The sequence below is a fragment of the Micropterus dolomieu genome, linkage group LG05 (assembly GCF_021292245.1).
Source record: "Micropterus dolomieu isolate WLL.071019.BEF.003 ecotype Adirondacks linkage group LG05, ASM2129224v1, whole genome shotgun sequence".
In the NCBI taxonomy this organism is placed as follows: Eukaryota; Metazoa; Chordata; class Actinopteri; order Centrarchiformes; family Centrarchidae; genus Micropterus; species Micropterus dolomieu.
The window spans coordinates 2,658,658-2,684,346 of NC_060154.1; the positions used below are offsets into that span (position 1 = coordinate 2,658,658).

A 25,689-nucleotide genomic window follows, 5' to 3' on the forward strand; every position below is an offset into this window, starting at 1 on the left:
TGCAGTGGTTAAGGTGAGAAACTTGAGTGAAATTGCAAGCATCAAAAAGGTCAACAATATTTATCAAAGATTAGATTTCAGTGTTGTAATCCTAATTGTATTCAGTTTAGCTCAGCAGATACCAAACTACGGATGGTTACTGAAGACAGTCCCTTACAGCAACAGCTGTGCAACTACTGCTCTTTAATCTTATCACTTATATAAAATCAGATTTTATGGGATTCTGTATCTTTGTCTGTAACAAGCATACTCACTTTAAGCAGGTTGTATATATGCTTTTGTAGAAAGCTAGTTTTGTCAGCTGGTTCAGTCAATTGCTCAATACTTACAGCTTGTAGTTAAGCATGTGGAGATATTTAATACGCCTAAGACTAGTTTGTGTAGTGTCTATCTAGAGACATTTCAATCTCCACATATTAAATTACGTATGCTATTACAAACAGCTGGTGAAAACAGCTACAGCTTACAACAACCATACATAGAAGTGCACAAGAGTGATGCTCTTTTACAAATAAACTGCTCCTTTGAATAAATCCGTAAAGTATTAATTTCTAAAACCCTCCCTCTTTCAGATAATCACAAACCATTAAGGTGCACAGATGACAATGTGTTCATATATATTACTGTCAAAAAGAATTGAGTAGACTTTTTATGCTGGATGTTTAATGCAACCCTGGGAGACAAGTGAATGGTACAGCTTGTTCATCGGGGTCTCATCTCTGGACACGAGCGGTCACTTGCCCCCGGCCCCTCTAAACCAAACAAACACTAAGCTAGAAATGCCAGAACCTGACAACACAAACTATATATTACAACTTCTGTACTCCCTGCCAGGCGCGTGGGAGGCAGCACCATGCTGCCTGCTCTGAGGCGGTATACAAATAAGTGCGTGGGTCACTGCCACACTTCTTTCCAAATCCCTTTCTATCGTCGTCCTCTCTGCTTTATACACAATTCTTCTGTTTCCACTCCCTGTGAGCAGCGGTTTGAGGCAGTTCAGCCATTGCTGTGTTGGCATAATATTTCAAACGCCTGCATATGGGGAGAGTTTGTTCTTGTTTAGGGATGTAAACCATGACTCAATAACTAGAGCGCATGTGTTTACGGCGGTGTGATTGTGCTGAGCGATTTTTGTGTGTGTGTGTGTGTGTGTGTATTTGTATGTTCTTGTTCTGTACTTGTCTAACTCGATGCCTAGTGGATTGCTGGGTCGCAGGGAGAGGGGGGAGATGCCTTTGTTGCGGTCAGTCCTCATGTCGTAATAGTTCATCTCATCTACCCACACAGCAGACTGGTCCAGGATACCTGCAGGACAGGGCAGGACGGGAGAGGCGTGACACGCGTCACTGAGCTCAACAATATATCCCAGATGTGCACACGCAGACATTCACTGTCTCAAAAATATTTTGCACACAAACAAACATGAACATTCAGGCAGCACCATATATAATAATTACTGTTACCATATAATCTTGTTTTTCTCCAACTGTCATTAAACGAGTGCAAATTCTGCATACTCAACTCTGTACCTATGAAATGTTTGTAGGTCTGGGTAAAGTGCCTGTGTTTTCCACAACTAAATAAATGTGCTGTAAAAACAGAAATGCTTCAAGTTGTACACAGAAACAGGAGTTTCCAGGGGACACTGGACTGTGTATAGCCAGTATCTCCAGTAATATTGGTATCAAGGAATCAGATTGTTAAATCTAAAATAAACATTGTTAGCTTATTCTCAAACTTCATTGACGTGTGGTTGACTTCAGAAAAATCACATGACCAGATGTGTTCATCACTCTTGGCGAATGGGTTGTTCAATATGCTGTGTTTTATTTATCTGTAGTGTTTTGTTTTTTTTAACAATGTCATGTCTATGTTGCCAAAGTGCCGAAAACAATTTCTTTTATATATGCTTGTGTTTTTTCTATTTGAATGTGTTTATTTATTTTATTTTTTTTTAAGTTGTAGGCCATGGAGCGCTCTCGTCCACTATAAGGATCTCTCCTTAGTTGCTCTGCCTTAGTGTTCTCTCATTCTTTTTATTGTGATAAGGTTTGTTTCTGTGAAAAATTTTCCTTATCTGAATCAAGGTTGTAAACATAGAAGGTGTCTTACAGATTGTAAAGCCCTTTGGGACAAACTTGTAATTTTGGTCTAAATAAACTTGACTTGGCTGCAACAAGTGCTAAAACAATTAGTGGGTTTTGATAACTAATTCATTGTTTGTCTTCTTTGTTTATCAATTAAAAAACTGTGGTTTCAGACTCTTAAATTTGAGGATCTGCTAATTTTCTTTGTTTTATATCACTGTCAGCTGTCAATATATTATGGTTTTGAAATGTTGGTTGGAAAAAGACAAATATGAAGACGTCACCTAGAGCTCTGCGAATTTGTGACATGGATTGTTCACTATTTCCTGATATTTTGTAGATGAAACATTTAAGAAATTAACTTAAAAAAATACAAGCTTATGCTAATGTAATGTTAGCTAATGTAATGAATCATTAGTTAACTTTTATCTGCTCTTGTTCAGGCTAGCAAATAAAATATATTTTTTAGTCTCATAAGTCTTACCAATCCTCTCAGGCCTGAGCAGTTTGAATGAGACTGTGGAGGTGCCCAGACCTCCGGACTTGGTGGTGACAATTATCTCTCCCTTGTCGTCTTTGGCAGGACCCACGCGACACACTATCTTGCTGGCTGACATCCATTCGGCTGTCAGCAGGCAGTTATGGCCACAGATCGACAGGCCTTAGATGGAAGAGAGAGGGAAAAGGTTAAAAGGTTGAGAGATACAGCCACACAGTGACAGCACAAATAAACAAAACGTAGCACCGACGCACACACACACAGACAATCTATAACAAGAGGAGCTCAGTCAGACAGAATTGGTGTCTATCAACAAGTTTAGTCAAACTGTCACCAGGGGTCAAAGTTCAAGTTGGGGTCGCAATGGGTGTGGGTGACCGTGACCTTCCTTCCTCTCACTCAGCTCCTTTAAGCTAATGTGTGTAACTTTAGTGCTAAGTGGCCCATTACTGGCACAATGTGCGCTCTGCCCCTACATCTGTCGTCCTCTTTTTAAACCCTCTTGAAAACTATTTGGACACTAGAAGGCAGACAGGGATTATGTTGACATGTCCAGCCGAGGGGATTCAGAAAGCTTCACGTGTGTATAATCAAACATTATAAAAGCCTGTGAAAGCTGATCAACAAATAGCCCATAAAACCGTGGATAATATGCCCATTAGAGCCCCATTTCCTGCCTCTGTTCTCTACTGGCCACTTTGTTTGAACACATAAGCACTCACACACATTTGTGCATATCTAATTGTCTAATTCTGACCCCAGGGACATTCATGGTCAGAAACAGGCCTGTATCACGGGCCAGAGCACGGCTTGCCAAGCATGGAGCAGTGTGTGAGTCCTCTGGACTGTCCCCCCTTTCCCCACCTCTGCTCATACCAAAGAAGTAGGGTAGGGAAGGAATTGGCGAACAAGGGGGAAAATAGAGGCATAGAAAAAGTGTGACGTTCAAACTCATAATGAGAACAAGATGGAGGTAGTCCATCTGTGTGGCTCTTGAAAATCATAAAATAAAGACACACCAAAAACCATATTATATTCACATTACCGCATGTTGATAAGCTATTGAGTTTCTCAAACTAGGCATACAATAATCTAAATATTTACAGACACAAAAAAATGTGTGCTGCAGATAGAGTTGGCCGAATGGTCACAGAAGAAGCAAAGCTGAATTACATAACAATAAAATATGTGAATATTTCTTTTGTTTGGTCTGTAGAAGAGTTTTGTTAAGTTTTTTTTTCTACTAAAGTTGCAGGAGTGCTCATACGACAATGCTGGGAGATCTTTTTTTTTGGTGTAACCTTTAAAGGGCATTTCAAATTATTGTTACATGTACAATAAATTCACAGAAGATTTATATGAAATTATAATTGCATATTGAAATGGTAAAACACATACAATTTTTAAATAAATGCTTTTGCTTTGTGTCAGAATTTTTACAGAACTGCCTCAATTTAGAAAATACTTGTCATAAATGCAACACATTTAAACATTTATGTATGCAGCAAGTATAAAATTAATAGTTTATTGCTAAAATGTATTTAAAAAATGATTGCCATCATTAGTATTTAACTTGGTTAAGTTTAGACAGTTTTTTTTAATCAACTTGTTAATTTGTCATGAAAGTAACACGAAAGTAGTGAAAAAATTATGAAATTCTTATTCAAGAGGGGGGAAAGAATCAGGCGTCCTGTCCACTTACGTATCATATAAACAAAAACAAACTTTACACCAGCCTGTTTAAAAAAGGGGCCGCTGTGGTTTGTTGATGGATAAGTTAATAAAATCAGATAATATGACTTAAGTTACAAAATACTTACATACTACATACCAGAGCAGAAATTAAATGACAAAAATAAAGCAGCTATATTTAATCCACATCAGTGTCACTCTTTTTCAAAAAGTGATTACCACAGAGAGATAAGAACAATAAAAATCCATCACCTAAAAACTACTAATTACAATAAAACAAATAAATGTTAATTGCATAATGTGTTGACATCTTACACCAGCATATTTATATCTGTGGGTTGATCTAAAAAATGACTATATGGTGTATCTTAACATATTCATTGATTACATATATATCTGATTAAGAAGAAAGAAAACATATCAAGGGGAAGCATATAAAGGATGAATATGAATGTTTTTACTCCCCGTGAAAATCAATATTACTGAATTAAAATAATTATTTTTTAATTAAACAAACATTTACCAAGACAGAGCTGCCTGTGTGGCCAAGTCATGTGGTTATAAATGCATTACCGATGAGATCGGCTGGGCCAGTTCCCAGGTTTTCTCCACGGATGGTAACTTTGGTCCAAGCAGCACCCTCCTTGGGCGAGATGCCCGTGACCAGCGGGGGCTGACGGGCGCGAGACATGGTGGCCTTAGGCCGACAGGAACACTGGATCGATCAGCACCTGGACACGAAAAAGACGGGCCGAGGGAAGCATATATAAGAAGACATGTTGAGTTACACAAAACTCAACAAACTCCAAACACTGACAGTTCAGTTAACACATATAAACAACATCAAAAAATGTCAGAGTATACATTACATTTGTATATTTAAAGAAAGTGAATCAGGGGTTTTAATAATCAGTAAACTGTTTAAGTGAATTAAGTAATAACATTTGGTGGTTGCACACTGAAATAAAAAAAAAAAAATCAAAGTCTAGTACAGAATAACCACAAGTTATAGCTCTGGAAGCTGAAATAACTTAACAAGATATCATATACACTAATTACTGCTGTAAGAATGGACAAGGTATTTTCAAACGGTCATAAAAAAACACTGCTAGAAGTACCTGCTGTAAACTATACACACTGGGTCTTAAAAGGGGATTTAAAATAATCTTCATGTCAACATGGAACCATAGTTGGTGAACCCACAACCCTCTCCTATAACAAATAGGGTAGATTACTTTTTAAAATTCACCAGCTGCTTTTACCAGATATTTAGGCTTTTAGAACTAACAATATACGAGCAGCATTTGGATGGCAGCTAGTGTTAATTTCCAGTTATCTCTCAGATAATAGTAAAAATAGAGAAGGGAGCCAAGAATGAAGGAGCAGACAGAGAGCAGGGAGGAAAGGAAGAATGTAAACCTCACAGCGAAGGATAAATAAACCTGGCCTCCCCAATCATTCCACATAAGCCCACACAATACAGTACAGATTATGGTACCAACGAAGGAGCACCCATGCAAATCTGTTCATGTTGAGGCTGAGCAAAGGAAGAGAGGGAAACAATCCAAATGAAAAAATGAAAGGATGTATTTCAGCTGCACAGATGTTTGCTAATAAATTACTGCCAGGTCCCAAAAAGGCTGACCAATCTAGACTCTGAAGCAGCTTGAGAAAGGCTTCCGCCCTTCTGCTCCGCAGCCAAAACACGTTCTCCACAAACAATGCAAGGGTTCGCACGGACCGGACCTGCAACAAGTTCATGGCGGTAACCCTTTGCACAGTTATATGGTCACCAATTAGGTGTAGGCGTACAAATGAGGTGCAAGGAGACTTCCAAGAGCCAACAGCGGCGTCAATATCAAAGGAAATCAAAACTGACAGAGCACAACATTGATTAGTCTACTTGTTAGTGAGACTTTCCTGTAAAAAGAAAATCTGAGTTTCAAACAACCCCTGCAGCAACCAGTGCAAGCATCAAGAGTCAGAAATTAGTGCTGCTAATTATTAAAAAAAATCATTTTTTAATAATTAGATTAAGACAGTCTATAAAATGTTACAAAGCACATTTCCCCAGAGTCTAAGAGTACATCTTCAAATATGCTAGCCTGGTGAGAGCAGTCTAAAACACAAACATAGTGAAGTTTACAATGATATAAAACAGAGAAAAGCAGATAATCCTCACATTTGATAAGCAATGTTTGGCATTTTCGCTTGAAAAATTACTTAAAACCCCATGCTTAGGTGGAGACCCAATGGGGTTGGATAATATGCAAACGGGGTCAGACAAAATTATTTAAATATTAAATTACATGTTAAAATTTAACATGTTATAAAATACGTAGCTTGAATGTAGCATTACCCTTTGAACTTTATGAACCATCACCATCATGAGCTGAAACAATTTGATGATGAATTGACCGACAGAAAATTATTTGGCAACTATTCTGACAATCAATAAATCATTTAAGTCAAGCATAATGGCCTAGATTTAACTTCTCATCTGTATGGATTTTATGCTTTTCTTCGTCGTGTGAATATATTTGGGTTTTGAACTGTTAGTCGGAAGAAACAAGATATCTGAAGAAGTCACCTTGGACATCTTTCACCATTTTATAGACCACATGATTAATTCATTGATCAAGAAATTCCTTAATCAGCAATGAAAATAAATAATTAATGGAAACCTTGCTTCACAGGACTTCACTTTGATGCAACTTGGCATTGTTGCATACATAGTGAAGGCCTCTGACTTTAGGCTGCAGCTCCATTTGAAAGCACAACTAGGCTATCTCTCATTGTGAGTTCAAATAAACATCACTGCCAACCGACTGTGCTTCTCACTCAGTGGCCACTTTATTAGGTAAACCTGTAAAACATAATGCAGTTGTTCTGCCGTTAAGTCTACTTTTATGATATACCTATTGTTCACTTTTTGTTGACATGGTCATAGAGGTGTGAATTCAATGATATATTTTAGCATTGAGGTCAAAGTCATAGATGCTGTTATGTACTGGACTGCTTTGTATTTAGAGAGAGAAAAGTATTAGTAGTATTAAATTTAAAGAACTAGTGTCTCGTTATTTTCAATCACTGATGAAGGACTTTGAGGCTGATTCCACTATGTGTCATTGTTTGTAAGTTTAGCAGTGTTATTACTGTGAGTTAAATTTTTCTTGTTTTTATGGATTGTTGCAACTTTTAAGCAACGACTTACACACATCTCGGCCAGGATGCTCTTGGAAAAGACATTTTCAACTCAATGAGCCTTTCTTGGTTAAATAAAGGTTTAAATAAAAAAATGGAGTTTATTGTTTCTAATATTCTGTCCTATTTATGTATGACATGTAAATGGAATAAACTAAAACATTTGGAAATCTTTTAATTTAATGCAGTCCAGTTAACACCAGCACTGTTATGACTATGACTTCAGTAATAAACACAGAATTTGTGACAGAGCTGCTGTATTGAATTACAATAGATTGTACAATAATCATAATAATTAATTATTATTATTAATAACAACAACAACAACAACAACAACAACAACAACAATATGTCATTTAGCTTTTAGTTTTTATCCAAATCAACTTACAATAATATCTATACATATCAGAGGTCGCACGCCTATGAAGCAAGTACGGGTTAAGTGTCTTGCTTGGGGACACAGCAGTGGATGCCCAGCAGGGGGAATCGAACCTAGGTCTTCCATAGCAAAGTCACGTCTTATCCACCGCCCCATTACCACTCCCGAGATGTGCCTAATAAAGTAGCCACTGAATGCAGGTCTCTAAAGTACCAGAGCGGTCAATGAAAAGTAAAATGCTCTTTCATAAATCTTCATTAAAATACCTTAAAATCTGTCATTTAAAAAAAACATCCAATAGCAAAGACATACCTTTATTTTAAATAGCTGAAGTCAGTACAATTTAATCAAATTGTGGTCCAAAGAAAAAAAAATAAAAAAGGTTGGGAAACTCTCTGGATTAATCAGTTACCAAAATGACTGTACATTTTCTATCAATTGATTAATTGACAAATCAGTCAAGAGAATAATCATCTCAGTTCTACCCCTAAGAAAACCTCTTTAAGAAAACAACTGAAGTCCCATCAGCTCACAATTAACAAATAGCTGAAAATTTGCCTCATGGCACTAAGACTTCAGACTTCAGATTTTCATTACAGTGTCCTTGCAAATTTTTGAAATTGCATTAAAAAAGCATAAAAAGCCGCAGTTGGACAGCAGCACATGTACTGACCGAGAAACATCCAAAAGTAGGAACCTGGGAAAGTTTTTTGCGACAGGACCCCCCCCGCCATCGGCCTGACATCCCAGAGTTAACAAGAAAACTCCAACGGGATTTAGCTCATGTTGATGCTGCTTCCCTAGCGCTTGTCAGAGGAAATGGAAGGGCTATGGATCGGACATGAAGAAGATAAGAGGTTAACGGGCCTAAAACAAGTGCTTGGTATATCCTTCATCAATCCCATATGTTTAGAGTGGGAGTGGTGAGGGGCAGAGGATTGGGATCTTTATTTCGTAGAATTCTGATTCTGCTTTCAGGAGTGTTTCTCCCCCCCCAACTTGGAAATACACGTGCACAAACACACAGATAGCCTGCCCACACACACACACTAACACGCTGAGCCGAAAGACAGCTCAGCTAGGTTGCGTGCGAGGGGCCCGAGCTGGTGTTGTGTGGTCTGTGTGTATGCGAGTATGTGGAAGGATCTGCGGAGAGGTCTGGGCAGTGTGAGTGTGTGTGTGTGTGTGTGTGTGTGTGTGTGTGTGTGTGTGTGTGGGTGTGTGTGTGTGTAAGTGTGTGTGTGTGTGGTCTGGGTGTGTGGTCTCTGGCGCGGGCCTGGGGAGAGCCTGCTGACGGCTGGGATGAGAAAAGAGCCGCTGTGTTTACTTTACTCTGGGGGCTGTGCATGGACACGGGAACACTGCCCAGGCCCCTCTCTGTAACACCAGCATGCACACACACACATGCAAATCAAGCAGAAACCAAGGAGACTATTGCACAAGTCACACACAATCACAAATACCCTGTAAACTAGGTAAAGGAAACTAGACCTTTATGCAGACCGGGGCCTGACTGCATGAACTATACTTTAAAGTAGCACGAAGAGGCAAACAAAAGAAGAGGTTTCTGAAACTGGAAACTTGTGAGGTAGCCTGCATTTTCCACAAGAGGGATAGAGTTATTAACCTCTAGGGGGCATCAGAGGATCCCCATAAGATTTTACCCCACTTTCTTCCAACATGTGTCAAGCCCTGTCATACTGTGAAGTCTAGATTTAATCAATGACAACACACAACAGATTTAGCCCTTTTCTCTTGCTCGATTCTCTTCCAACCATGATGCTGTTAGCCCCCCCCCGCCCCAGCTCCAGCTCCAGCTCCAACCCCAACCTCTCTCTCTGGTAATAGGGCTGAAAAGGCAGGTTTGTTTTCCTTGGAGGCTGACTTACAAACAGCAGGGTTGGCTCTAATCTGTGTGGTAGCTGTGGAAGTCTGAGGCTTTGGGTCTTCTTGCAGCGCTGCTAACAAGAGACAACTCTTCCGTGGCCTTGTGCTGGACTACGCAGACACAAAGGAAAGACTTTTCATTAAAGCTCTAAAGAAATCATTTTGCACATGAAACCATTCAACTTCCAACATACTGCAGTACACTCACAAATGCTGTACTCAATGGTCTGGGCTCAATGGCTGCAATGAACTTCTCTTTCCTAAAAAAGAAAGACTGAGTTCCCACTCTACTTACTTGTGACTTGATAGTGTCAGATTAGGACATGTGGCTTATTTCCCCCTGCTAGTGGGGTTGACGCAGGGTTTAGAAAGCATTGGCAGCACATATCAGAAAAGACTACTTTGCATTTCAAGTACACGCTTTTATGTATCAAATCAAGCGTTCCCTTTTCACTGGTAAACTGTCTAACCCATCACAGGTGTTTGTTTTGTTGAAGCTTACAGTTCACATTGATTGAGCCAAGTTATATTGAACAATACAGTGTGAGATTGAGGGCCCATTAGGCCTTTGGCCTGGTCTGAGGGTTTTTCCTCCAACAGTTTCAAGCACACCGCGATGAACTGGGCTGCAGGGAAGAGCATTTACAGGCAACTATATTCACCATATAGGATTAAATCATTTTAATTGTTTGTTACCTGTGATGAACAGTTTAGTCCAGTTAGTGCTGCTATTAAAAATAAATATATGGTTAAAATCAATAACACGATATAAAAAAAACTTTTTCAAAAACTATTTCTAATATTAAACAAATCATATAGGGCTATAATTGTGCAAATTACATATAAAATAACTTATGTCGATTGCCATAAACTGTGTTTCACTGTTGTACATCAGACAGACATCGTTGGAATTAGAAAGGGTTTTAATTACAATCTACTTGGAATCATTAATTTGGACAACAGAATTTTACAAAAACAATAATCTTATCAACAAGACATAACAACTTAAAATTTAAATTGAAACAATTTGTTCAATAGGCTACTTATCTGATAGACAGAAAATAATCCAACATCATTACTTGTTAAAATAATTTCAAGACAAAAATGCCAAACATTTGCTTATTCCAGTTCCACAAATGTGTAAATTTCCTGCTCATCCCAATTTTATATGATTGTACATTGAATATTTGGGGGCTTTAGACTGTCAGTCAAAATAAGACATCTGATACCATCACTTGGGGCTCTGAGAAACTGTGACGGACATCTTTCACGAACAAATGAAAAAATAACCATTACATTATTCAGATACTATAACATTTGTTAGTTACAGATGTAAAATAATCATTCACCCATATCTAAGACTCAAGCCACGTCCCTAGTTCAAATCAGGGAGCTTTGTTGCATGTCACACATATTCTCTCCACACTTCTTGTCTGTCTCTTAACTCTATACTATCAACTAAAGGGAAGAAGGTAAATCTGGCCTGTATAACAAGAATCTTAATAGACTTATAATGCACCAAACCTCCAATCAGATCATCCACCAACAAGTCCTCCAAACTCTAACATTTGGCTAGCTTTTTATTTCGACAACTTCAAAACATACTCTTTGTAGCACCACAAACGAGGGGATCTATCTACGCGACGCACCCTATCAACACACCCACACACACACAGCCACATGACTCATCTCATGAATAAGGCGTTCATACCTTAGCTCATATGCTGCACTGAGCTCAAAGGTGACTCGCATATGGCAGTGATTGGCAAGCGTGTGTGAGTGAATGTGTGTCGGTGTAAGAGAGAGTGTAATGGGTTTAGGGGGCACAAAGGGACCCATTTAGACAGTTCATCACCCTCACCCCCTCCGTCTCCCATCAGAGTAGCTAACTCACTACGCCGGCGTCACTCCATGCTCCCCAACATTACACAAACACCAGATTCCATCAAAGATCCCCCCTGGCTCCTCTGAATGGACAGAGCAGGCCAAACATCACCAAGCCTAAGATGAGAGGTCTGATCACACAGCCTGGGCGACGCTTTCAACAATCCTCCACAGTGTTCGCTCACACCCAGGCCACCACATGCCTCTAAGATGTGGAGAGGGCAATGTAGCTGATAGCCAAAAATTGTAATAATGTGTGTCAACTGTATCATATTTCAAATAAACAGATCATAAATAACTGAAATGAAATAAATGAACTGTGCAGGTTGTGTTTGAAAACAGATGCCGCGACTGCTGCCCAGTCCGTTCTTCCACAATCAGTCGACATATCCTGCGCATGCAGCCAGTCCCGGCATTTATGGAGAGTCTTTCGTGACAGAGAAAGAGGACAGAGTGATCAGTGCCTCTGGCTAACTATCCAACAATCATGATGTCTGCCCACAGGCTTTGTTGTCTTTAGGGCTGTCTGTTTGTTTGTTTGTCAGTCTCAAGTGCTTTTCAGAGTTAGGCCTAACGAAGTGAAGTCCCCAATTTCCCATATAAAAATCTTGGAACAATAAACAGAAATATGAAGTATAGGCCTGCAAATGCAGGAAGATGTTTTCAAAGGATTAAGAGACTGGAGACAGACAGCTTTGCCCAGTGACATGGCGAAATGGAGAGATTTGAACCTTCATGAGGCCTGCTATAACACTGCTGCCCCAGCTGCTTTACATAGAAAACAGATCACCAGCGTGAGAATCATTACAGTCACATACTATCATGAGTTACACAAACACTGAAGCTTACAAAACAAATCAAGCCTTTCATTAAGGATTGCAACTAATTATTAATATTTTTAGTATCAATTCATTATTGATTACTTTTCCTTTTTTTTTTTTTTAACTGTTTATAGGACAGCAGCTAATCTGCGTTTGATTATCTCTATTAATCATTAATAGTTTGTTCAATAAAGTGTCAAAAAATATTGACAAATGCCCATCCTAATTTCCCAGAGCCCAAACTGAAGTCTTCAAACTGCTTATTTTGTCTGGCTAACAGCCCAGAACGCCGAAATATTCAATTTACTATAATAAAAGAATAAATCAAAGAAAGAAAATGCAATTTCTTACATTTGGGATGCTGAATCCATTAACTGAATATCAAACTTGTAATAGATATTTTGGACATTTGGCTTGATTAATGTTGTAAAATGTCAAAAACAGTAAAAATAAATAAATAATGACAGTACAATGGTAGCGTCTTAAAATTGCTTGTTTTGTCCAATCCAAGTCTGTCTAACTGTCCAAAACCAAAGGGTATTCAAATTTATAATATAAAACAAAAAGGCAGAATATCCTAACATTTGAGAAGCTGGAATAAGCAAATGTTTGGCGTTTTTGGTTACTACATGGCTTAAATCAATTACCAAGACTATTGTTGACAATGATTACTGTTCTAGGGCTGCAATTATTTTGTAAAAAATGTCAGAAAATAGTGAAAACGCCTTATGTCTTAAAATTTCTTTGCAGTCTGAGTAACAGTCCCAAAATATCCCAAAATATTCAGTTTGCTATCAAACTTAAACAATTAATCACTAATAGATTAAAATTGCGTAAAAATATATTTCTCTCTAATGATCTGTTTCAGTACTCGTGCTGCTGACCCCTTCAGTACTGAGCTCCGAGGTGTGCTGTGACATGTTTTCCCAGCCCAAACCTCCTCTGTCTATCTTTTCAGGACTGGCTGGGTCATAGAAACCATACTGTGAAAACCAGTGGCCCAGCAAGCCTGTCAGCAGGGAGGAGGCTACCAGGTGGGGCCGACTGCGGAGAGCAGACAGGGGTGAGAGAAAAGTGCCGCTTCACAAACAAGGCTCGGCACGACCCCCCTTGCTCGATCCACCCTGTGATCTACGGAGCAGCGGCACTGAGGAAAAGCCTCAAAAAACACAACCCACCACATTCCACCAAAACAAACAAGCAGGGCCACCCAAATTTTTCAATTAGAGCCCCAGGAGGGGGCAGGAAATGGATCAGTGTAGCCTTGCCCCCGCCATACCCCAGTCAAGCAATGCTAACTTTGGGGAAGGGCAAGAGATTCATGGAGCTCCGTAGGCTCTCACTGAAAGGCTGAGGACTTGCTTGCATGGATGTCGACACAAATGATGGAGGAGCTCAATGACAACTTATTCCTGCGACATGGCGCCTGCCTGAAATCGACCTGTCAATCAAGTACTCACATTCACTCTCTCATATAATCAGTTGAACAAACACACATGGTAAGGTACTGTTTGCCCTGAAAAAGCCTATTTAAAGTAAGTATGTTATAACAATATTTGACAAAAGTACACAAGAGTAGTAGGATTATAGAGGCTTAGACTTTGTTCTGTTTGAAAACATTACACTTAATGAGGCTGAGGGGAGATCTGTTTCCATATGACAACAGGAAGGACAAAGTTTTTTAAGCAAGTAATATTTTAACCTTAAGACCTACTGAAAAGCAACGGCACGGCTGAAATGGTGCATTCTTGATTTCAGAGAAACATAGGCTTGATCTGACATTTCTAAAACAACAGAAGCTGAGCTCACGTTATGACTGCTCACGGCACAAACAGTTTTAGGACAAAAGCACACTTTAATCTATCAGTTCCATGACAGTTTGATGTGCTACTGTTCTACCCGCACTTTTCACCACTAAATGACAGAGCATGCTGCAACTGAATGAAACCACAATATGTTGTCATGTCAGAGATCAAATTTTGTCAATTAGTTACTGATGGTCAATGAAAATCACGCTTTATCCCTCATCTTCAGTTCATCCTACAATCTTATGAGTGGGTTTTAAAGAAACGGTGGAAGGTAAAAGTTTGTTTCATTTAGTTCCAGCTTCTCAAACGTGAAGATGTAGCTTTTTTGTCATATAGGCCAGCAAACTGAATATCTTTGGGTTTTAGACAGCTGGTCAAATAAAACAAGCATTTTGAGTACATCTTGATTTTTGGGAAGTTTTAACAAGCATATTTCACTGTTTTCGGACATTAAATAGACAAAATTATCAAATTATTAATTTAAAAAATAATCCGCAGATTGTTGAGGTACAATGTGTAAGAATGGAGACTACTCTCCAGCTGTTGAATTCACACTCTAAAAAAATAGGGGGGCACCATATAAAATATCAGGTCATAACTACTGCTAACTGTTGTTAGCTAGTTAGCTCAATTAGCCATGCAGCTAACTTAGCGGTCCTAGTAGCAGACTGAGTCCAGAATGGGAACCAGTGCTGGACAAGTGGACAACAGGAGCGGGAGCGGAGCCACAAGGAGAGGCAGCGACAAGTGAATTAAGAGTTTATTTCCACCAAACCAGAGTTGATGACTGTTGGAATAGTGGAAAGACTAAGACGATTATGGTTTTATCTTGTTTCTGTCAAATTTGAATGAAGTGTCTTTTACGATGAGTTAACAACGCAATAAGATATTGAAAAACAGAAACTTTAATTCAGAAGGTCTACAGTTGTATTTTTGTTTGATAAGGAAATAGATGTGCAAATATTTTCTTGTTTGACAATTTGTAAGTTTGTAACGTTTATTTATTAAACTACAAAACCTAAAAGATCTTGTGTAACATAGCAAACTCAGCACTTGCACACATCTCCCAGGTGAAACTAGAGGGGAAAGCCTGAGCTATACCAGGGATGGAAATTAACATCTGCCAAATGCGGGTGGATTTTCTGTTTGGCAGCCAAATGTTGGAAGGCTACAAGCCACATTAGCGGGTAAATATATTCAGCATAAAATTTCTATTTGACGGTAATTAGCAGCAGACTGTTGTTCTTGTTTGCTCGATCAGGCCACTGCCAAAACAGTATTAAAAAAGAAAAACAAAACAATCGCCTTAGAAACTCAACATCCTGCAGTTGTTTTGCAGCCCTTGGCGTGCACTGTTGTCCAATCAAGAGTTATTAAGACGTGACGAGTGGTTGCCAAATGTTATTTCTTTACTTTTAATCAACCTCTGGGTCTGAAAATTCAAACCCTACAAACGGAACTTAAACCTGCATTCTCTCTATCGGCCAGCAGAGGGCGACTCCGCTGGTTGCAAAAAGAAGTTCGGTTTTATTAGAAATAATGGGAAAATGACCCTACTTCTCATCTGAATTATTACCTCTGTAAACACTTTCCTAATGAGTTTATGGTCTCAGTCGCTAGTTTCAAGTCTTCTTCAGCACAGCATGATGTTCATTTAGTAAATTATGGTCCTATTTAGGTGGAAATAGACCAGAAAGTAGCGTATGCTTTAGGGCGGGACTACCTTGTGATTGTGTCGCTACCATGGCGACCTGTCAATCAGGACTTGTATCTGCTGCTCTGTCTAAAGTTTTTTATTACAAGGCTGTCAGCAGGAGACAGAGCACATCATGTTGGAGTCTGTATGTTTTGTTTTAAAAGTAAATTGTTTTGTTAACCTTTTTATTTTTTATAATTTTAACTGTGATTACATTTTAGTTTAGTTTTTTATATGCAGTATGTATTTAATAAACAATTAAACATGTTAACAGTATAACATAACTTTAGTATAACATAACATAACTAAGTCTTTGGTTTTGTTATAACACTGAAAAATAACTTTTGGAGGGAGGGACAGTAAAAATTGTCTTAGGGCCAATAAGTTTCAAACCCACAGTTGCAAAAAAGTGTAACGTTGAGCCCTGCACTTAAAAAATAACAAGATGATTCCTGGACAGAAGGACTGATATCCAGTTTCCAAAACAAGCCATCAAATTGATGCCTATAAACAAATGACTTGGTTCAGTATAGACAATTATCTCAAAATCATGGCACTGAGACAAGATAGAAAACTTGCAATCAAGTTCCTTAAGAGAAAGGTAATGTGATTGGACATAAACTATAAACCAATAATTTGTCATCTACAATCAAAGTAGAGAAGTAACAACTGCTGTTTCAAAAACCTCATTTACAGTAATGTAATGTTTATTCTCGTTAAAGTGTCTCCAGTGGTTGGCTGCCTTTCAGAGTCATACGAGGTCATTTGGTGTGATCATCTGTATACAGTCAGTGTTTGCCAAGTTTAAGCAAGGTGTTAATTCCATTACATTTTTGTTGTTTTTATAGAGCCTTTCACAGGCAATTATTATTTCTGTGTTAAAAAGCAATTACTTAATTTTGTTTTTTTTCGGGAATAGATTGCACCATGTTTACAGAAGTTAGGAGAGAAATCAGTCCACCTGGCAATAAGTTGGTACTGCAGGTTCTCTCATGCAAACAACACTCTTGTGCTGTCTCAGGTTATCACAATCACACCACTGTAATTGCTTCACTTGAGGTGAGCAATGTATCAAGCGCTGGTCGGATGAGAGGACTGAGAAGTGAAAGATGGAGGTTTCTGAGGGGGACAAAATAGGTTTTGTCTGTTTTGATTTGGTATATTTGCAGGGAATACTTTCCTTTACATGCTGTGGATTCTCCAGAGTAATCAGGATGTAGTGGTGGAAAGTAATTAAGTATATTTACTTAAGTACTGTACTTTAGTAAGGCACGTGTACTTTAGTTGAGTATGTTCTTTTCATGCTTCTCCACCACATCTCAGAGGGAAATATTGCACTTTTTACTCAACTTTATCTGACAGCTTTAGTTCCATTACAAATTAATATTTACACACAAAACACAGAAGAGCTAATAAAATATAATGGGTTATAAATAAACCTCAGCAGTTTAGTACCACTGAAATGATTAGTCAATAAGACTATTGACAGAAAATTTATCGGCAGTTATTTTAATCATCGTTTAAGTAATTGTTCATGTAAATATATTTTTTGGTTCAACCTTCACAAATGTTAAGATTTGTTGCTTTTTCCATATAATCCTTTTATTCATTTAATGTATTTTTAATTATTTTGATGTTATTGTTTGGGCAAAACAAACAAAAACATTGGGAAGGCATTTCTCAGTATTTTTACAAAACAAACAATCTATGGCTTCATGGAGAAAACAATCAGCAGGTTAATCCATAATGGAAATAAACATTATTTGCAGTCAAAATACTTCAAAATGAGCTCCATCTCAACCAACTACAACAGTAAAATCCTATTTTAACTACAACGTATGAGTAATAATAATCTAATAATATATAACAGCATAACAGTAACAGAGAATATTTTTAAACACTGAATACTTTTAACTTTTCCGGACTGAACATTTTCATGGCAATACGTTTGCTTGTACTTGTAATTTTACAGCGTTGTATAAAGTGACTAACTATTGGAGACAAGCAAACAAAAAGACAAAAATATAGTAAAGAAGTATGGAGGGGAGTATATCTAATGTATGGTACGTTGCACAATAAAGCAGTGACTATACCGTTAGCTAGATACAACTAAAACACATTCTCCTACACAATCAACAAAGCATCACCTTTAAATTGACAGATATTTCAATGGAGTTTGGTTTAGCTACTTGTGTTGCAAGATGACAACAGTAAGCGCATTTGTCACCTCTTTCTACTACCATTGACTATCGTTACTACATTACAGCCGCCCCGGTGCGTCGTGCCAAACATCCAATAAGTAATTTTAGAGAAACGGATATCAGCCTTGTTGACAAATTTGACAATTAACGTAACGTTAGCTCAGGCTAACCTACGTCCGCTAACAAGCTCTTCGTTATGCCGAATAAGATAGCACAGCGGCTGTCATTTGTGTTCGTCGCAGTCGTACAGCCCGCTCACATTATCACATGTTTTAGCACAATTAAATTACCTTCGAGTTCACCGGTATTTAAGACAAAAATAGCTTAGAGAAAATGGTAACTTACAGTTCACAACAGCTGGACTGCAGCGACCGTTTCCTGTATCCGGTGAACACTTCCGGCTTTCCGTTCTCAGCCTTCAGAATAAAATACCATTAAAGAAATAGGAATGACTAACGTTAAAGTTATGAATATGATTTAACTAATTTATTGCATGGATAAAGTTCTTAGTATCTTTGCATGTCATTTTCCAATTTATCCAATTGTCATCTGATGTAGACACATTCTAATCCTCATGAAAAATACATTATACATTTACAATTTGTTGCATATTCTGTGCCCCACTCATGACTCTCTTTGTGGTACTCATAGTTTACTTGACCTTTCCCATTTTTATGTTGCTTTATACTTCTACTCCACTATATGTCTGGGGTAAATTGTGCAGTTTTTACTTCACTACATTTATCTGACAGTTGTATTTAATCACAGTTCAAGATTTTACATAGTCTGTTGTACAAATCATATATGATACAGTGTAATAGATTAAATTACCAAACAGTGTATAAAGCAGCTGAAATGAGCTCTGACTCAAACAGCAACAACATTAAAATGCTGCTTAAATGTTCAAGTGCATCAATAATAATAATCCAATGTGATAATATATATTGTACATATATTTATATTTATGAATACTTTGTCTGGCCCTGCAACCTTGCTGTTGCATAATATTAACTACCTGATCTGACTGAATTTCTCCCGTTTTGTTTGTTTGGTTGTTTTTTTTTTTTGCCTTTTACACCATACTTACTTGTTTGGCAGGTTGTTACTTCTGCACTTCTGTCTATTTGAAGGTACATGTTAAGAGTTACTGGAAGTATTGCTGTACTGTAACAACATCTAATGAGCAGTTTGATCAATGCGTCAGCTGGCTTTTGCGAGATGTAAGGCTAAATGCAGTAAATACAGCATTATTAGCCTGCATGCTACTCTTAAGTGTTTGATGTCCTTTGTGTGAGAATTCTGAGGCCCAGTGGGAGCTTAGCTTCTTTGCTCGTTTCACTTTTCACGGTGCATCACTGAGGTATTTCCACTTGTTCTGGGAAAGGCGCAACATCATTAGAAATGCAACAGAGACCACCCAGGCACACACTAGAACACTGATACCATTACATTTATCTCACCAAATTGTGCAGGACAGAAAGAATTTCTGTGATAAGGCAAGGCCCAATCCCTGGGGAAACCATATTGTCCAATTAGAGAGGGCGATCTGATAATTAAGGGATCAAACTGTGGCTTGGGAGTTTGCACAGATGCAACACAGGGGCTGTTTGTCTACATAAACATGAAATTAAAGCAATGACGCTGGAAGATTTTAATCTTAGTCTCAGTGGCACAGCCTTTGCCATTGAATGAGAACTTGACATATCACACATACCAACTGGTGAATCTACAAATCAATATGCAATTTGACACACTCTATGTGTCAAGTTTTGAGCCATTAATGTAATGCAAGGGAAAATAAATGTTTATATATTTATTTTATTAACCCAAGGCCAGTTTTGACATTTTTAAATATTTAAGAGCAAGAACCACTTAAATAGAGCCTTGGTTTTGGTTAAAGGAATAGTTTGACATTTTTGGTAATATACTTATTCGCTTTCTTGCTGAGAGTAAGATCTTAATGTGGAGACAGGAGATGGTTAGCTTTGCTGAGCATAAAGACTGGAATTAGGGGGAAACAGCCAGCCTTGCTCTGTCCACAGGTAATAAAATCCACCTATCTCCCAGAGTCTCTGAGCTCACTATCTAACACATTACATCTTGTATTTATATCTGCTAAATTTCCAAAGTGTTTAAACAACAAGTTGTGGTTATGCACTGTATAATTTCTTGGTTAATGCGAGGGGAGGTAGTTTCTTTATGCTCAGCTAAGCTAAGCTGCTGATTGTTGAAGAAAATATTGTGAGCCATGTTCAGGTGTGAAGAGACTGATGAAGACTTAACATAGCATAGTTTATTGAGCCCGGCCGAGGAGACACAGTGCCAGCATACAAAATGTGAACACGTCAAATGGCAACACCAAATTTGAAGGATAACATCTTTTGGTCCCTTTTATGTTTCTCTCCCCCTCGTGCCTGTAGGTTTCTCTATTAGGTCATCTTTCACCTAGAACAACTAATCTATCTGATGTTTAGACTCCAATGCTTCGTCATATTGGAATCTCTCACTACCCATGAGTTATACTCTAATCTGTGGAGTCAGTGAGTTCTTATAAATATTCTTGTTGGACTCAACCTTGAAAGATTCCCAGAGAACACTGATATCTGCTAGCCTGACGTCTGAGCTACTGTCTCTAACTAATCAGTCTATTGTTGTCTCACTGACAAGGACAAGTACATGTGAGAAATACCTAAAGCTAGAATGTCAGAAAACACTTATGGGGTCAGCTAAATTACTCTAAGCTAGACCTGTCTTACCTTTCCCTGTAACATCAACAAAGCCCCTTCAGCAATATTCTCAACAGCTATAGCTTTATATTTAACGGACAGATATGAGAATGATATCGATCTTCTCATCTAACTCTCAAAAGCAAATAAACTTATTATACAAAATGTCAAACTTCTCCATAAAAAACCTAAATCTATACCTACTGCTGACAATATTATCATTTGGCGAGGAACACATGATTGCATGTTGTGTTTTTAAATAACACAGGCTTTCAGAGCAGGTGTCCCAGGTGTGCTCCTGAGGGACACTGTTGGTGCCTTGATCCTTGCTGTGTCCCCCTAACCCTCTGTAATCCACATCCCGTAATGGCACATGCTGCGCTGGCACCATTGCTCATCCCTGAACCCTATTGTTCATTGTTTGTCTTCTCCAGTTTTTTCCCATGGGCCCCTGGCCAGTGAGAGGAAAAGGTCACTGTAAATATTGCGCTGAAATCCTCCCTCCCTCCCATAGAGCTCCTGAAGATGGAACAGGCGACCAGTGGGTGAGCACTTCCTTCCTGCGCAGGGCATTTCAACTGTAAGACATCAAACAAGTATGAATCCCTCAATGTCAAAGATCGCTGTAGTCAGATCATATGCTCAGAGTTGACATTAAAATAACCTGGGCAGGCCTCAGCTGTTTTTGAAGTACATCCGATTAACTTAATATCTACATATGTGGCTCCATGTGACATCTAAATGCTGCAATATATCAAGAAAACTTGACTGTCGAAGTGAAATATCTCTATCTCTATCTCTATGTTTGCTCATTAAAAGAACATTAAGCATAGCTGCACTTTAGTCAGTTTCTGTAACTGTTGAATAAGCAATAATATGTTATTAATGACAATGCAAAAATCCGATCCCTGCCTATATTTTGCATCTCATAAAATACATGGAATATGGATTCCAAGGGAAATGAAGTGAGGCTTAGCCACCCCTTACCCATTCATGGCTAATCACTAGCCTGTAGCACTACTGTTAATACAAGACTGGGAGATTTTAAATAAACCCCTGATATTTGGGTTTGTTTTGCTTCTGAGTGGCGCTCCATCTCCCACTGCTCCCCTTTCCCGGAGAGTCCGGTTCCCTGGGCTCACATTTTGGGCTCCGGAAATCCAGGCCTGTGCCAGGCTTAGCTTGGAAAAGCATCCAGATGAACACAATGGAAGAGGCAGAGTTTAGGGGAACAGAGAGTCTTTCAGTCTGAGTGCTGACACATTGCTTGACACAGTGGCTGGATAACATGGCCTGTGGATGAAGAGATGAAGCGCGGAGAACAGGAAAGATTTTACAACAAGGTGGGAAAAAATAATCTGATACAGCTCTGATGATATCTCCCCCATGACCTTGATGGTTAGTTTACCCAAATAATAAAAAAAATTCATTGCCTAACTATGAATTCTGTGTCGTGCAGAATGAATATGTGTTTGTGGTGCTCACAGCATTAAAAAAATATGTTTAAACAAACACAAGCCTCTCTAGTGGCTCTACAAGGCTGTACTTAGGCACAGGTGTGCATGCATAAATGCTCACAATGACAATGCTATATACTGATAATTACAAAGTGTTGCTTACCATGATCACAATCTTAGTTTAGAGAGTAAACATGTTTACATTTCCTAATTAGCACTAAAGACAAAATTCCCAACAACTAAGGCTGATGAGAATGTCATTAGTTTTGCAGGTATTTGGTCATAAACCAAAGTGGACAAATTTTGACGTGATGAAAAGTTAAGGTGTCACCAAAGTGATTATAATTCATCCTGAGGGGGAAATGAATGTCTGTACCAATATTGATAGCATTCCATCCAGAAGTTGTCATGAAATTTAACTAAAAACCACAACAGTCACCCTCATGGTGGTGCTAATGGAAAAGTCAGGGGATCACCGAAGTCATATTGAGATATTGAAATATTTCAGTCTGGACCAAAGTGGTGGACCAACCATTAGACCGACTATGGCATCCATACAGCAATGTCAGTAGTGTGGTTTAAACTTCAATAGCAACAACAATTCTTCCCAGGAATTTTGTCTTTATTATTATTATGTTATTCCACATAACATACTGTCACAAGTTTACACAGGAATCATTTCTTCAGTAGAAAGTAGTTCCACTTAAAACTATTTATGGTGAGCATAGCAAGTATACCAATAAGGAAATAAGACACACATCTAATTAAGAAGAAGACATCCTTTACTATTCTCAAAATTTTCACTCTGTTGTTATTATTATTTACACTCACAAACAGGACCTACACACATACATTAATGTGTGGAGAGATGCAGAATGAGGGATTTTTGCCCAATCTTTAATACTGTTAATACTACAATGTTTTCATAGTAACAATAATAAATGTGGAAGGATACACTTCAAGACAAACCCACAAAGACTAATCATCTCAACTTTAGTGTTTTGGCATCTCTCAGCTCATTGTTTTGGTTTTACATTACTGTTTTGGTTCAGTTTCATCATTCTCATCAACCCTATTTTCAGCCACAGCAGGCAGCTGTTGTAATCAAGAAAAACACAGTCCACTACCTGCCCAGCACCAAATATCCAGACAAAGTTGCGACTAGCTGGTGAACAAAGTGACGCATTTAAGCAGCTAAAGCTCCACATACTTCCTACAGGAGTTGGTAAATACCAAGTTTATGAGGTGAACACAAACAAGACTTCAAATAAATGCTAATGTTGCACTGCATTGTGTAAACTTTTACCGCCTGTTGTGCTGCCACTAAGCAGCCAAAAACTTAAAAAACAAAAATTCAAATAAGGAGATTTTGTATTTCTCTGCAGCATTACAGTATATTCTGGCATAGTGCAGATTAGAGGGATCTGAAACAGTATTAGACCATCATGTGGGGAGATTACATTTAGAGAAAATATCATTTACAGATTACACGAATTTGTAATATCTGAAGAAAACATTATGAAAGTTATTGATGACTTACTTGATAATTTGACATTTCTTTGGATGGATGGGGTTGCACTTTGGCCCCAGTAGTTCTAAAATCCTTGTTATGGCCCTGCTGTGGCCCATCCACACTGTAACAGGGACGCTGCTTCTGGAAAGACACTTTTCTTTTGAATTTGTTAAACTATCATTTGTCAATGTTTTGAACACAGCAAATGAAATTCCATTCACCAAACTATTTAAATGACTAAATAAAGACAACATGACAACAGTGAGAAAATATTGGGGGGTCTGTTGTTGTTTTTTTTGAGTAATCTGGTTGAACTGACCCTTTAAGTGTTAAGACACAGGGAAGATTGGAGAATTCCCACAGTTCGGTAAAAATCCAAAGAAAAAGAGTAGGTGTGAGAGGGTATAAAGCGGCATTTTCCCAAATATGTTCAGACTTTTACCACCCAGGTTAACATAACATGTTCCTTGCCTTCTCATAACACCAATCCTTCAGCCCCCCAGGCCAGACAACAGGCTTCTGTGTCTCGGGAGGCACAGGCAGGATCGGCCCTGAGAACTGTGGAGGAACACTGTCTGGGAAAAGTCTAGAAAGAAAAATGAAATATCCACAAGTGTGCTGAAGACGTAAAGTAGCCAGAAGGACTTCCTTTGACACATTATTGTCTCCCAAAAGGTTGTTGTGTAATACCGCCTCATATTTTACTGCTACGCGTTCATCCCTACTTCAATGAGTAACGTAACGTTGAGAAGAAACAGCTTTCATCCACAGAGGCCAGCTGAAGCCATTGATGCATGCTGCAGTGAGTGCTCTGTCTTTGATAAGATGTGACAGGTTGGAGTGTGTTCATAACTGTTTGTGTTTATAAACAGGTGGACTTAGTTACAGCTGAGGGTTATTTGTGTGATGGATGGGCCCGTGCCAATTGCAATCAAGAAGAGAGTATAATAAAATCATACATTCACCCTGCTGATGTTATATGCTCAGACTCTGTTTTCTGTCGTCATTGGTTAGATGTTTAGATTTTTTTTTTATTGGTCTTATGTTGCCATATTTTCATTAGTAAGATTATCATCCTTTTTTGGGACATTCCCTCTGCAGCTACATCACTTTAATCATAAAATCATGAAATGATAGCTTACTATACTGAAATAAAAACTTTTTTGCACCAGATTGAGTTTGTATTGTCTTTGTTATAATCCTTTTAATTTTTATTATGTTTTTGAAGTAAAGCCTATCTACAAAGACAATAAGCATGTTTCCCTTATGAGAAAATACATTTTATTTAAGTTAAATCTAAATTATGTGCTGACAGAAGGAGAAAGACATGTATGAAGGATTTTTATAAATTATAAATCACTACAAAAGCACTACAAAGTGATCCAAAAGTTAAAGTAAACCATACAGAACAGTATAACTGTTTAAAAATTAAATTAAAGGAGACATCAGGAATTAAAAATACCACATGACACAAAGTGAAAATAACATTATATCTTATTTTCCACTGTGTGAAAGGAAGAGAGGGCCTTAACTTGAATGAGCCCTCTAATGCCACACTTGGGTTTTCTATCCCATGGATCAGCCTGTAAGGATTTAATACAGTCAGGAGGAACACGATTGGCCTCAGTGAATATTAACTGGATTTAATGTGCTGCATATTGGCTCACAAATGATATAATAATATGTCTTCATTTCCTTTGTTAAATCAGTGACAGTAAGGACTGAGGCCTTGGCGGGCAACATAACTGTGTCCTTTTTTGTGCACATATTTCCAGAAAAAGAAATGTGGCAACAGCCCAGAAGGTGGCGCCCAAGAATGTAATTTATGAACTTGG

General features: G+C 38.3%; 1 protein-coding gene across 3 annotated transcripts in view; it reads right to left on the minus strand.

The window, feature by feature from the left end:
• The window catches only part of exoc2 (exocyst complex component 2), a 50,734-nt gene extending 32,176 nt beyond the window's left edge, over positions 1 to 18,558 (minus strand). For 2 of the 3 annotated variants that reach the window (XM_046049726.1, XM_046049724.1), the window contains exons 1-4: positions 18,105 to 18,123; positions 4,852 to 5,009; positions 2,572 to 2,748; positions 1,179 to 1,305 (exon numbers count right to left, since the gene is read on the minus strand). In XM_046049726.1, coding sequence (XP_045905682.1) covers positions 1,179 to 1,305; positions 2,572 to 2,748; positions 4,852 to 4,969 — 422 coding nt within the window. In that variant the 5' untranslated portion in view covers positions 4,970 to 5,009; positions 18,105 to 18,123. Of the gene's footprint in view, positions 1 to 1,178; positions 1,306 to 2,571; positions 2,749 to 4,851; positions 5,010 to 18,104; positions 18,124 to 18,503 lie in introns of those variants that run through there. The other variant, XM_046049725.1, reaches the window with a different exon arrangement.
• Between the last annotated feature and the right edge of the window lie 7,131 nt (positions 18,559 to 25,689).